The following is a 14,040-nucleotide window of genomic DNA, read 5'->3' on the forward strand; positions in this document are numbered from 1 at the left end:
CAAATTTTCACAGGCTTCCGCTTGGTATTTTATGCTTATGATGGGATACACCAAGTGTGAACACTGGTCTCTGACAATTACCAAACGTGTACAGTGTAAATGATTTGTTTCCTATCTAACATCAATTCTTACCAATTACCAATTATTAAGAGTCCCTGGCTGTAAGAATGTACCAAATTGGGGGGGGGGGAGGGTGTGATTCATGGGTTCGCAGATCTTCTTCTAAAAAATTAGAGTGATGCACCATCATACCAAAATGAATAAGTCCAAAATTTTAGTTTGATGACGCTTTCGGTTTTGGAGTTACCAAAAGTAAAACATTTTTTGAAACCTCCAGTTGGGCTTATAACAAAAGTAAAAAGAAAAATTGGGATCTCGTTGGCGCGTCATGTTATGCGCACCTGAACCTTTGACGAACAATGCTCTCGTGCCATTTTAAACGCCTCATAACTCAACGCACCTATAAGATCCCATGAATTAAACAAGTTCACATGAAAGAGCTTACATCCCTCAAACAAATTTAAGTTTGGCTATTGAATGGCTATGTTCATATTAACAAATGCTAGGTTTTTCCTTGATGTTTAAGTATATCTGTGTGATGCAGTGATATCTTGAAAAAAGTGATGCAACATTCTAAAAAAAAAAAATATCTGGAGTGAAACCAAAAATGTAAAATTAAGTGACTATGGTAACCCAAATACACTTTGCTTAATGCTATTAAATGCTAGACTTCTGTACTTAAAACAAACAGTAAAGTTGTTTTTCACAATGTCGTTAGATCATAAAGGTGGTGAGGAAGACGCAGCATGGAGCAAAAGAATTCATCAGGCAAAAAAAGAGGTAAATATTTCAATATTGGATTTAGAATTGGACAATTAATTTTACCAAATCTTATTTTACGTGAAGTGCAATTAATACAAGGCATGCTTTAGCCAATACTCAATTTGACCTAGCTACAATGCTGATTGTTGCGCTTTAAGTTTTTTTAACATACTTTATGGCTCTAAATTCTTCCAGAGAGTCCAAGACCTGGTTTGCAAAGTGGGCAAAAGAAGTTACGTCTATCACAAGATGAAACAGGTAATTTTGATTTTTAAAACTTTTATGGTTTTAATTTCTTCATATTAATATTCATATTCAATAATTAATCTATGTATGCAGTCCGTGATCAGGATGTTGGGCCGAGCAGTGTAGGGCGTTGGACCCAAATTCTGTTATTTATAGAATGAGGACTCAAATCCTGGCCTGGTCAATTGCAAGATTTCAGTCCTTGAGCAAGGCACTTTATCATATTTGCTCCTCTCCACCCGGGAGTACACAGTGGGTAACGGCGAGAGCTGTGGAGTAAGCTGCGATAGACTGGCATCTTGTCCAGGAGGAATATTAATAGTCTTAGTCGTTGAATGCCAAGGCAACCAGTTTTAGCCGATGGCCTGATGAGCCATGTTGGATCAGGACAAACTTTACTTTTTATGTAGTCTGTGGTGCATAGAAAGTCTGACAGACAAACAATTCCAAACATCAAATGGATTTAAATGAACATAATTATAATATTTTTAAAAAAAAAATGTCTGTTTGGATTTTTTGAAGCAAGTCAAACTTATGTGATGGGACCGATTTCATACAGCAATAAAATTCATCGCAAGACAAATTGTCAGTATCACCATAGTGATTTGCATTGTGACATCACACTTTACTTAGCATCTACAATTGATTTGCAGTTAAGAGCAATCTTAGCTCTTTGTGAAATCAGCCCCAGATGTTATCAAAAGATGTAAAGAGGTAAAGATTTGTTTCCACTTTGTGAATTGAAAAACTAATCTTGACTGAACCAAACAGAGCTCACTGCCATTATGTGGTCCGATATGGTTTAGGGCTTAAAACTATTCATCACAATAGCTTCAAAGTTAAAATATTGTTTTTTTTATCAAACACTGATGATAACATTTGTGAAAGGGGTAAAGTCAGGAATTTTAATGTGAAATTTTCGTGTCAATCTTTAGTCGGGAAAAACTTGAGTTAATATTCCGAGCACAAATTGACTTTAATATTTACAACATGTATAGGCCAAGTATTACTGCTAAGGAAAACTTAACATCAATATTTTTTACTTGAAGCAAAGTCTAAATGGCACATGGTGTCATTATTCATGACAAGACATTCAAGTATAACGCAAATTGTCAAGTCAAGAATGCCCTTGGCTATGATAAGTATCCTTCCTCTGAGCAGGAAAATACTAAAATCAAGTGTTGCAGAAGAGCTGGAAAAATGTTTACAAATACTGAAATAAGCAAGTACGAGTGTCACTCCCTGGAATGTGAACCTAAATAGAAGTTTAATCTGTCATCAGATATTGAACATGATCTTCAGCAACATCAAGCCAGCCACCAATCATCTAGTGCCAGTCCTAACCATCCACAGACAGATGTACATGTACAAAACTTATCAATCGTGAATCCTGGTGCTGTCTTCTTTGGTCCTGCTAAAAAAACTACAGTGAACCTACCAGGTAATCAGAGTGTACCAGGTATTATACACATTCATCTTAGCATGGAGGTTATTATAGTACAAAGAGGAATCCTTAATCAAAGGCTCTTGATACAGTTCTCTGCTTTAAATGCCACACAAATAACTTTTGATCAAGTTGGAAGAGGTTGTAGGGTATGGAAACTACATGTATGGTGCTTAGTGAGTGCCATGAAACTTAAGTTATATCTCTCCATGTCAACTTATTCAGTAAAATGTGTTGAAATGATATGATACGAAACCACTCATGTCAAAGAAATTTGCTACCAAAAAGAAAATTCTACTTTGAGACACCATAGCTCAGACATCCATTGCATAATGATTGTCACATGGTTGGCAATCACATGACTGGCGAAAAGGAATTTGAAAAGAGGAAAGAATATAAATAAAATCCAGCTCTGTGGTCCTCCTAAAACACGTTCACTTGAACTCAGAGGTGAAAACCAGCTGGTGTGTATCTGTCACAAAAAAAATTGTTAAATTTTGTGAATTGAACAGATTATTCAAAGGACATGTGTTGTGAGTGTAATCATGTTAGTGATGAATTTTTTTGTTATATTTTTATGTTTTGTAACAGGAAAACCAGACCCAGATCAAGTTCAAGCTGTTGGACAAACGGCTAACAAGGCACTGATAAAAAAGTACACAAGTACAGGTAGCTATGTACAGATGCTCCCATTGGTTGATGATAGTAAGAGACACATAATGGACATCTACACTAAGCTATGTTTAGATGAACTAGTTGACAAAAGTGGGAAGATTCAACACAAGAAAATTAATTCATATGAAGAGATTTTCCACTTTCAGACCAGGGAGGGTTATCCAATCAAACGTATTGTTGTAAGCGGATCAGCAGGAATTGGCAAGACAACCCTAATTGACAAAATTGCTTATGATTGGGCAATGGGCAACAGTGAGACACTCAATAAGTTCAAACTTGTTTTTGCTTTAAAAATGCATTCATTGCAACAAAGTAGCAACTTAGAAGATGCCATCTTTAGTGAAAAGCTTCTGACCAAAGACTGTGTAGATCAATCTGCCTTGAAAGAGTTTGTTGACAAGAACCAAGACAAAGTATTGATTCTCTTGGATGGATTTGATGAATTTAAATTTTATCTGCTTGACACATCCTCATTTGGTTCGATTCTCAATATTCTGAATCGAAAGCTGGGCCCAGAATGTTGGGTAGTTATTACATCCCGTCCTCCCCTTGACAAATTAGTCAACAAATCATTGGTTGAAAAGCCCTATGCTCATGTGAGAGTTGAGGGGTTTTCCGATACAGATAAAGAGGAATATGTGAATAAATTCTTCCCTGATGATCATGTCAAGGCTAGCAAGCTTACAGATCAGATAAAACAATCAGAAACCTTGTCTGATTTGGCAAAGAGTCCCATGCTACTGCTGCTCATGTGTTTGCTGATGGGGAGCACAGAGAACACCCTCCCAGACACAATGACACGACTGTATAACAAAGCACTGAATTACATATTCAAAAGAAAAACAAGAGACATCAAAGACGCTGCAATATCTAAGATTTTGATTTCTATTGGAAAGGTTGCTCTAGGTAGTCTCCTTTCTAAAGATCAGTCATTTGCCTTTAGAGAAGGGGACTTTAAAAAGAGTGCGTTAGATGCAGCAATTAATGCAGGTGTCCTCACTAGTGAGATGGTCATTGATGGGCTTGTTACCTATCAAAGAGTGTCTTTTATGCACCACACATTTCTGGAGTATTGCGCAGCGATGTACTGGCAAAGCTTGATAAATAGCTGGACAAATAGAAGAAAGTTTAACAGAATCCTAGATCAGGCAGCTGTTAAGTTGGCAGATTCTTCACGATATGATTATCTGCTCCGGTTTTGTTGTGGAGACAATGTGGCATGTACAAGTCGTATTTTACAGAAGGTGCATCAAGGCATGAATTCGGAACTTGTCGTTATTTGTTATTTCGAGAGTCAGTCACAGGAACTGCCACCAGCAAATGTTATCAGTTCAATTCTGACTGTTAGTGTTATACTTTCCATGTGGAATAATGATAGTACAAATGCATTCTTTCATTTTCTGAACCAAGTGGCAGCCATCAGCAGAGGAAATGATTATTTCACAAAGGCTAAACGTTTGGATGTGTTTTATTTTAATTTCCCGAGGTTTGGGGATGATTTGGCAAAGTCAATAAAACTAATGACCAATTTACAATCTCTGGGTCTGAGAGACAGCTCATTAACTGCCGACAATACCAATCAAATCCTATCATCATTGGCAAGTCCATCAACATTGACTGAGCTAGACCTCTCATGGAATGAAGCCTTGGGTGGCTCTGTGTCATTGTTGGCTGCTCAATTGATGGAATTGAAAGCCTGAAGGAGCTGGACTTTAGTGATTGTTCACTGGTAGCTCAAGATGTGTCACCCATTGCGAAGTCAATGGGTGACACTCTGGTTGATCTAAATGTATTATTGAATAGAGCATTGGGTGGCTGTGCATCCATTTGGGGTCCTGAACTGGGGAAAATGGAATGCCTTCAAGATATTGACTTGCAAAACTGTTCACTGCAAGGTACAGATATTGAGCCCATTGCTGTGGCACTGAGTGGTGTGTCTACTCTGGTTAATCTTGGTCTGTCACTGAATGAAGACTTGGGTGGTTGTGCAGAGATGTGGGCTCAGCACTTGAAGGGAATGAGACACCTTGAGATGGTGACATTGTGTGGATGCAAATTGCGAGATGCTGATATTGAGCCCATTGCTGTGGCACTGAGTGGCATTCAAACTCTGGCTTATCTGAACCTCGTGGATAATGATGCATTGGGTGGCTGTGCACTGTTGTGGGCTCAGCATTTGAAGAAAATGAACCACCTTAAGGCACTGACACTGATGAAGTGTAATCTGACAGGTGTTGATATGGAGCCCATTGCTGAGTCAGTGAGTGACATGCCTAATCTGAATCATCTAGATCTCTCAAGAAATGATCCATTGTTTGGCTGTGCATCATTCTGGGCGCCTCATTTGAAGCTAATGACCAAACACCTCAAGAGGCTCAGAATGAGTTACTTTACAAAAGATAAGCAGCACATTAATGCATCAATCGGCTTGGATTCGCCCATATTGTTCTTGTGGTAGACAACCACACAGATAGGAATAAAACAAGCAGACAAATTATATTTTGATTGATTGCCACAGCCTCTGAAAACTGTTTTCTTTCCAAAACAAAAATTGTGAAGGTTGCCGAAAAACTTATGACTAGCCAGTCACACACATAAAAATAGCTTCTGGTACACATGACCCCACAATTGTTTGGCCAGTACTTGGCTTCTTCTGCCCACATAACACTCATCAAATTTGCCTAGTACCTGGAGTCTTCTTCCCATGAACACGTGACCTCAACCATTACTGGGCACCATGCCCGAAGTAATTAATTGGCAAACAATTGCCACACCACAACAAATCTGGCCAACATGGCTTCTTCTTCCAATGTACACGTGACACAACCATTAATGGGCACCACGCCCCTATTACTTATTTGGCACACAAATGTTATATTTGTTAACTGGCACCTGGCCAAACATTAATCTGCATGCCCACCTGACTCCAATCACGTGGGCACACAGTCAGAATGCACTAAAACAATTATTGAAACTAGTCATACCTTACACAATGAGGTTAACCCATCAATCAATTAATTAAGTTGTAAAATTCCACCTTGAGACATGAGGTCAGACTTGGCCCCTAGGGAACCTCAGAGCGCTAACACAACTTATTGTTACAATACTTTAACTCAATATTACGAATGGGCGTGTAAGTTCCTTGAACAAGGTGTACAAAGTGAAAGAAATAATTTGACAAAGTACATTTACTTGCAACTATAACCCCCAAAACAGAAACACTGTGTGAATCCCGTAAAAAAACGCCAAACGCGTCCCACAGGGAGAACATGGCAACAAGCCCAATGGAGAACATTGCAAGTTGATAAATGGACCAGCAATACACCCTAAGTTAATCTCCTTTGCTAACTTCTCTTTCACCACTTGAGGGCGCTCGGCAGCCGAGGCCAAACAACCTGAATCACAGGGGACGCGCGGTCCATCAAAACATAATGAAAAACCTTTAGAAAAACCAGACCGCAAAATCCCTGCATCTCCAGTTAACGGGTACACTGTCAACCATAAATCCAAAATAGCACAGTTAATTGGAGTTGGGAGAACGAAAAGAATAATTAATTCCTTTCGCTAGAGCGCCCCCTGGATTTGGCTTATGAGCCTGCTGTGATGCCGATTTAGCAACTTGCCCGCTTCCCAATTGTGCGCGAAAGCCTGGTTTACACTTTGCGGGGGAGCTCACGGGGAATTACATGTAGCTGAATTGCCCAGCGTTACGGCAACTAACTGCGCCATGACCAAAACGCCGACATTTGCTACAACTGTGCGCAAACCTACATGCACCAAAGTGACACCCAGTAGCGCTGTTGAACGCAAAACACAAACCAGGCCTAGGCGGTTGAACAACATGATTGTGCCCATTATTATTATGTGCAGTTGCACGCCAAGAAACATTGGAGTTTGAGGTGAATGGAGTTGAAACAGCGGCTACTGTTAACCATAATTCAGTATCGAGGTTGCCCCACGATCGCCCCGGATAAGATTCTTGCTTTAGACGAAATTGCTCGTCATATGTTCGCCAGCCCAAACCAGGATATTGAATTGATGCAGTGCGAATTATCTCCGCATACTTCAACAACTCTGCACAGCGCGTAGGATGTTTGGCTTTTTTATGACGAACTGATTGCCCTCCATTACAAACTGCAAGTTATTCTGATCGGGAGCTCTCGCCATGACCCCATTGGCGTTGTCTTTGTACAACAAAGAAAAATCAACAAACGTCCCTTCCCAAATTTTGTCCTTGATGGCTTGAGGAACATGGAACCCAAGTGGAGTAAACTTGGTCAGGCCCAACTGAGGAATTGGGACTGGCCGCGTCCCAAAATCTATGCCACAAAGAGGCCCAACGCCACCACTAGTATTAACATTATTGACGGAGTCGCCATCACAGTCCCACGTAGCCTGGCTGGACGACGTAATTCCCTCCTCGGTCGCTGCATGGACTACAGCTTGTAATATTAGTGTGAACAATTAATGTCACTAGTTGCCCAAGTCTCGTAGAAGAAGGCGACCGCCCAATAAACCGCACCGTGTGTAACTACACTTTGGCCCCATGTATCAAGCATTTTATCCTGAAAGATAAAATGTGTTAACAACAATTTCAAACATTCTAGACAAAGCCTTATCCCATAAGAATGTCATTGTAGACTCCTCATTTGTTGCAATTGTAACTCATTCTGAATTACTCACAGATGTGAATCTGTCATGTCATTGAGTCTGTCATTTCTCTGCACAACTGTGTACTTCCTTTAGTTGAGTGAATGAAACTCATCATGTTTATTGTAGACTGTTGGATCAGAATGAATTTACTTCGCAATCCAACGATGCATTATCCCTTGAAGTCTTGGGTTGTCTCTTCCAGAAGTTGAACTTGAGAAAACTGCTCAAGTATGAACCCTGTCACTGAGTGTTATGCTCCCTCTGAATCTTAACTTTGACCCAACGCATTGGTGACCTTTTCATTTTTAGCTGACTTTATGGTTTTAACAAGTTTTCTGTACACCTCATGCAGTTAAAAACAAAATTCAAGTAATAATCATGTGTAGGTCTAATGTTAGCAACACTACATAAATGACTAGCAGTTTCAGCCAGAAACACACAACATACTAAACCGTCAAAGTTGCATGGCCGAGTTCCGCCAATAGGATTACATTTTCTTTTCTCTCAAAATGAACAAAATCATAATAATATTTTGGCAATGTATCAACTTGATTACTTCCAGTTTAGTACAGGAAGTCATCACTAAATGTCATCTGATAAGTTAAAAGAGAAACACCTTTGCAATTTGCTTTGATTGTTTTGTGTCTTTAATAACACAATCATTGTCTGTAATCATTAGAGGAAGTTGACTGACCCTAAATCAGTGTAAATGCCAGTACATCGCAGCGCAATACAATGTGTCTTTAGGTATATCAGAGATTGTACCTTAATTGACCCAATTGATGAAGACATTACCCAAATTGGTCACACAGTTTTGTGTCAAGTTCCCATGGGTAGAGAGTAGTCACGTATGACGTCAGTGCAAGAGCAACAGTTCCTTAGGTTCAAACCATGAACTGAGGGGCATGATGGCGCTTAAATGTAAATAAACTCATTTCATAAACCACTGAAATATTGCAATGTATAGTATATTTTTGTATTTATTAAGAACTTATCTATATTATGGGACAGGCCTGTATGCTTCGTTTTTGAAAGGGCAAGGGCACCAAGGCATTTTCTCTTTGGTAAAGGGCACCCTATGAGGAAATTGTAAATTTCTACTGGAGCATTTCAAGGGCACCAAGGCAATGGCAAGGGGCAATGGAGACAATCGCCTCCGTTGCCTCCGTGAAGTATCAGGCCTGATGGGATATGGATCTTAAACTATGGTCATTTATACTGGATGAGACAAATAATATAACAAACCTTGTTGTTAGATTACTCATGACTTCTCACATTAACAACAGTGTCAAAGAGCCTGGACATTCTGCAGGCACAAATTGTACATAGCTCACCGTGGAATAAATCTAACATTTGATGAGGATTGGAAGGTAACAATTGTTATCAACTTTTGGTATAATTATAAAAAGCTGTACATCTCAAACTGTGTTCTTCTCATTTATGATAAGTTGTTTTATATTTAGTGCAATATTTCCCTATAACTACATAATGTACTGTTTAATTTTAACAGTGGTCATGTACAGTTTCTCTTGTATAGTTTTTATTGTATGTCTTGGGGTCCCATCAGGGAGAACAGTGGAATCACTGATGAAGTCCCTGAATAAATAAGACCAATACAATACAATCATGATCAAACATGTCATATATCTTATATGAACAGTGAAGCATCTTGCCTGCCAGGAGATGCAATTGAATGCAAAAGAGTATTATTTTGTAAACATTGTTACATTGACTATTTGTATAGCCAAATATTCATTTATTTGTCTAAGTCTGGAACACATTACAATTCATCGAGTTTACATAACGCATTATGTAAACAAGATGAATATTGGCATAACTTAATTGATCTTTTCCTATGTATGATTTGGTTTGTGAATATTCAAAGAAAATTGTTCACTTTGTTAAAATAATAAGGGAATAAAAGGGTAGTGACAAGGTCTGTAACGGCTGTTTAAAACTGGTAGGGTCTTGGCCGTGTAATAAACGACCACGACCCTGCCGGTTTTTAACGGATGTTTCAGAACGAGTCACTACTGTTTATTCCTCTTCGTAATTAAGTAGGAAACTCTGTAAAAACTTATCTGTTTTCCGATGTCTGAGCTCTGTACATGTGATGCATTTTTATGAGACAGTTTTTGGATATGCATTTGTGCGCATAGTAATGCATTCTCGTATCCATGGGCTAAAATGGCGCGCGGAGATCGGTCACCTTGGGGAACATGATTGTGGGCCAAACCGCACAAATGCTATTACCGGTTATAAACAGCTCCAGCTGGTCATGTCAATCGTTTAAACACCCCCACGTGACGCACTTTCCACTAATAGGAATAGCGAAACTGTCTGGGGTATTTATGAATGAGTATTTCTAATGGGTCATTCCATCTTAAAAAGACGCCCAATGTGCAAAATTATGAACATTTCAACTAAAACTCCAAAAGATAGTGCTACCTGGGTATTTATAAAAAGAAATAATAAACCAACTTTGTTATTGTGACCGGGTCTGCAAAGAATGACCCTGATGTCACTCAAATTCATATTTGAGCTTCATACACATGGAAAAGACCATTTTAAGCTTTAATGTCAAATTGTTTGAAATTAATTCATGTGCAGTTTACCAAGCAAATTGAAAATGATTAATAAACAAAGTTTATGGGAATACCTTCCTGCTGGACTATCAATCTAAACCTTTCATCAAACATTGATGCCTAAAGTATTAAATCTTGGTTGTTAATATTTCCCATAACCAAACCAGTTCAAAGGGTGTGCATAATTTTGGTAAGATTACTAATTTTGATTTTTGTTGAAACTGTGTCACTTTTTGTTAAGATTGGAAACATTATTGTTCAGAGATTTACACCTAACGTGCATGGTATAAAGATGGTTATGCTGGAAAACATCCCCTGAATATTGTGTTCCGAAAATGCTAGATTTCCTTATTTTTATATATATATATATAATTGTGGTTTATTATTTGATATATATAATTAAACAGATACAAAAAAAAGTTTTGTTGTACAGATACAAAAATAAGTTTTGTTCTTGAGTCAGAAATCTGAAGCTGTAAAACATTGGAAACATATAATTGGGTTTGGTGCTTTTTTCTCATAACTCTGATGATACCATTCACAGGTTTCTTATTTCTTGCACAGATACTTGTGCTTGGTTGAGCATGTTGTGTAATGTATACAAAGTGCCAAAGTTATAGTCTAGTTGGTATCAAACAGGTTTTCATTAAGCATGGACAAATCATTAATAAAATTGAGTTGAAATAATTATAACTTTATCAATGAAATAGTTTAACTGTAATCAATTTAAAACCCTGGACAACTTTGGATGATCCAAGATTTCAACAGAGAAAAATGAATAAATATAAATATTAAAAGTATTTTGAACAGAGTTCATCTGAAACTGTCTTCTTGAATATTGTAATAGTTAATAGTTGTTATTTCTAAGGGCAGTTGGAACTAGCCTCAAGATAAAATAAAAAACAAACATTTACATTAAATTTGGTTTTGTCCAATCAATCCCAAAACGTAGTCCTTCAATTTTTAGGTTTTGTAGGAGTATATTTTCTATTTTTCTTTTTAGTATTGGAAATTTGGTTTTTACTCACCACAATTTTCACAATAATAATAATGATGGACATTTCTATGGCGATGTGTCCACAAATGTTGATGCTCAATAAGCATTAATATTTATCACTGCTCTGTTTTTCAACTCCTTACATACTAGGGAGTGTACAGCCTATACTGTCAAATATGTAGAGCATTGAGCCAAATCAACCACAGAATCAAGCCCATTTACTCCTGGGTGAAGAGAAGCAATAATGGCCAAGTGTCGTGCTCAAATATTCACTGGAATTCCTGGTCTTATATTGACCCTAGTTACAACAGTCTTTACATTACATCATACAGAACGTGTGTGTTATGTACGTACAATATTAGGGGGGGGGGATTCCAGCCAAGACAAGTCTGGATACACTGAGCTCTGTCTTTCCTCAATAAAAGAAGCTGATTACATACCATTGAATCAAACAGGACCATACACAGATATAACCAATAATACACAAACTACTTGTGAGCATACATCAGAATCTTGCCTATAATGCAGTGACAAATTACTTGAGTCGACCTCCGATCCTCTACACAAGTTGTCTCCATTCAAGACATTGGTTTTTATAAGACAGACTACCCCCAGCATCAGTGATGTCAACCGATGCTCCAATGGGTTATTACTGATTGTAAGCAATTATAAGCAACCATGATTAAAACTACAAGGCATGCACACTGGTGGGTCAGAACCACTGATAGAGTCCTTTTTGTTTTGGATTGCACAATAAATTTATCAGTGATAAGAGTAAGCGATTATTGTATTTTTTTGCAATGAAGGCGGTGGCCAGACTATTATACGAACCACTGCTTCGCCAAACTCATGATGCTGCTGTAGAAAGGACTCCCCGCTTGGTAAGTAAGTTTTATATTTTATGTCTCAAGCGATGTCATTGTCAAATGATCTTTTGTTCGATAGTACTTTAAAGATACAAAGTTCTACAGAATTAGCAATAAAGGTTGAGGGAAATGCATTTAAAGACCGAGGTCAAACAATGGAAAGGTGCTTGTGTGATTGCTCCACACGTCGCTCTCAGCCAATGATAGATCATCCTTTCATCTCAATGAGGACACTCTTTGAGCTTGTCACATGATATGCGAGTACAACAAGACATTTTGGGTGCATTTGATTTATAGCTCACCCACCCCAATCACAGGGTAAATTGAGGGGAGGGGTCAGTGGAGGCAGACCTACATGTATGTTAGTGACCCATACTTGTCAGCTGTGGAAACACCTTACCTCAATCGTTTGGAAAAATTATTTTGGAAAAATTATTTTGGAAAAATTATTTTGGAAAAATTATTTAGGAAACACAGATGCGAAGCATCCAATAATTATTCATATTGGGCTCCAATATTACATTTTGGATGGCATGTGACCTGTGTTCTACTAAGCAACTAATGGGATCTATGTGTGTCGCATAGTTTCCACACAACATTTTTCAATATAAGTATCTATACTTTTTTGTAGGTATAGGGGGAAAAGATGGGTTTAGCATTCGAGAAAGACTCTGCTAAGGTCGAAACGTCAGGCCATTCACTATTTGTTCTTATAGGGAAAACAGAAGGCAACAAAGAATCAGAACTCACTTTGTTTTGTATGACTGTGTTGATGACGGCAGAATGAATAAACTCAGCATGTTGATTCAGACCCAGATGTCTCAGCAGTAACCATCCAGCAAGTAGCATCCAGCAAGTAGCATCCAGCAAGCAGCATCCAGCAAGCTGCATCCAGCAAGTAGCATGGCCCTGGGGTGTGCCACGTTCCTCCTCAAAATTGTCTTTCAGGTGTTTCTTATAACCTTTAAGTATAAACAAAACATCAAAAATTAAAATTCAGTTCCTTAAAATTTGAGCAAAAGAAACATAGAAATGCATAAGATTTATCTTTTTTTTTGGGGGGGGGGGGTGGTTGAACAAAAAACATTTACTAGGGCTTGATTTGAACTAATGGCCTCCGGACTAACAGGCCATATCACTTTAAATAAACTAAGCTAAATACTAGCCCCATGTTGTTGGTGGTCTCCCTATTTTGTCAACATCTTTGTTTAGGATGCCAGTGACAATCAGAAGACTGTAGAGTGCAGTTAAATTATTCCAGAGGTCATGGGTTCAACTCCCACTCAAGTCAATTTGTCTTTGTTCAACACACTTTACAGTGTTATACTCCAGAATTTGTATCCATTTATAGAATGAAGAGATCGGTCCAATGCACCCACTGGCTGCCGCAAACCCAAGCTTAATGCATACACTACAATAATTGAAATGTACATTAATCTGTGCAGGGTGAATCCAAGTACCCCCAGAAGTGATAAAAAATACTATTTATAGCCCCCCTCGCAAGGTCAAAAATAAGGCGCATTGTCAAAGACCATTCTTCTCACTTGTTGTATTTCAACATGCATAAAATAACAAACCTGTGCAAACTTGAACTCAATAGGTCGTCAAAGTTGCGATTGAATAATGGAAGAAAAGACACCCTTGTCACACAACTTGTGTGCTTTCAGATGCATTCAAATAAGTTCTACTGTGATAAACACCAATCAAAATTCCAACCAATGCTGGAACTAGAGTATTTAAATAGGCCAACAG

The 14,040-nt window shown here is 38.2% G+C and overlaps 2 protein-coding genes across 2 annotated transcripts; both read left to right on the top strand.

The window, feature by feature from the left end:
* Positions 1–3,113: 3,113 nt before the first annotated feature.
* LOC117305713 (NLR family CARD domain-containing protein 4-like) lies at positions 3,114–4,916 on the top strand. Its single transcript, XM_033790583.1, has one exon. It carries the CDS (start codon positions 3,196–3,198, stop codon positions 4,885–4,887), a length of 1,692 nt encoding a protein of 563 aa, XP_033646474.1. The 5' UTR covers positions 3,114–3,195; the 3' UTR covers positions 4,888–4,916.
* A 120-nt stretch (positions 4,917–5,036) lies between these two features.
* LOC117305708 (leucine-rich repeat-containing protein 31-like) lies at positions 5,037–5,645 on the top strand. The gene has a single exon (XM_033790579.1). The coding sequence runs from the start codon at positions 5,037–5,039 to the stop codon at positions 5,643–5,645; it is 609 nt and encodes a 202-aa protein (XP_033646470.1).
* Positions 5,646–14,040: the final 8,395 nt, after the last annotated feature.

The sequence above is a fragment of the Asterias rubens genome, unplaced genomic scaffold, assembly GCF_902459465.1.
Source record: "Asterias rubens unplaced genomic scaffold, eAstRub1.3, whole genome shotgun sequence".
Lineage (NCBI taxonomy): Eukaryota > Metazoa > Echinodermata > Asteroidea > Forcipulatida > Asteriidae > Asterias > Asterias rubens.

Bases quoted from the DNA above. Each gene is read 5' to 3' on its own strand.
- LOC117305713 (XM_033790583.1), top strand. From the start codon at position 3,196: ATGCTCCCATTGGTTGATGATAGTAAGAGACACATAATGGACATCTAC.
- LOC117305708 (XM_033790579.1), top strand. From the start codon at position 5,037: ATGGAATGCCTTCAAGATATTGACTTGCAAAACTGTTCACTGCAAGGT.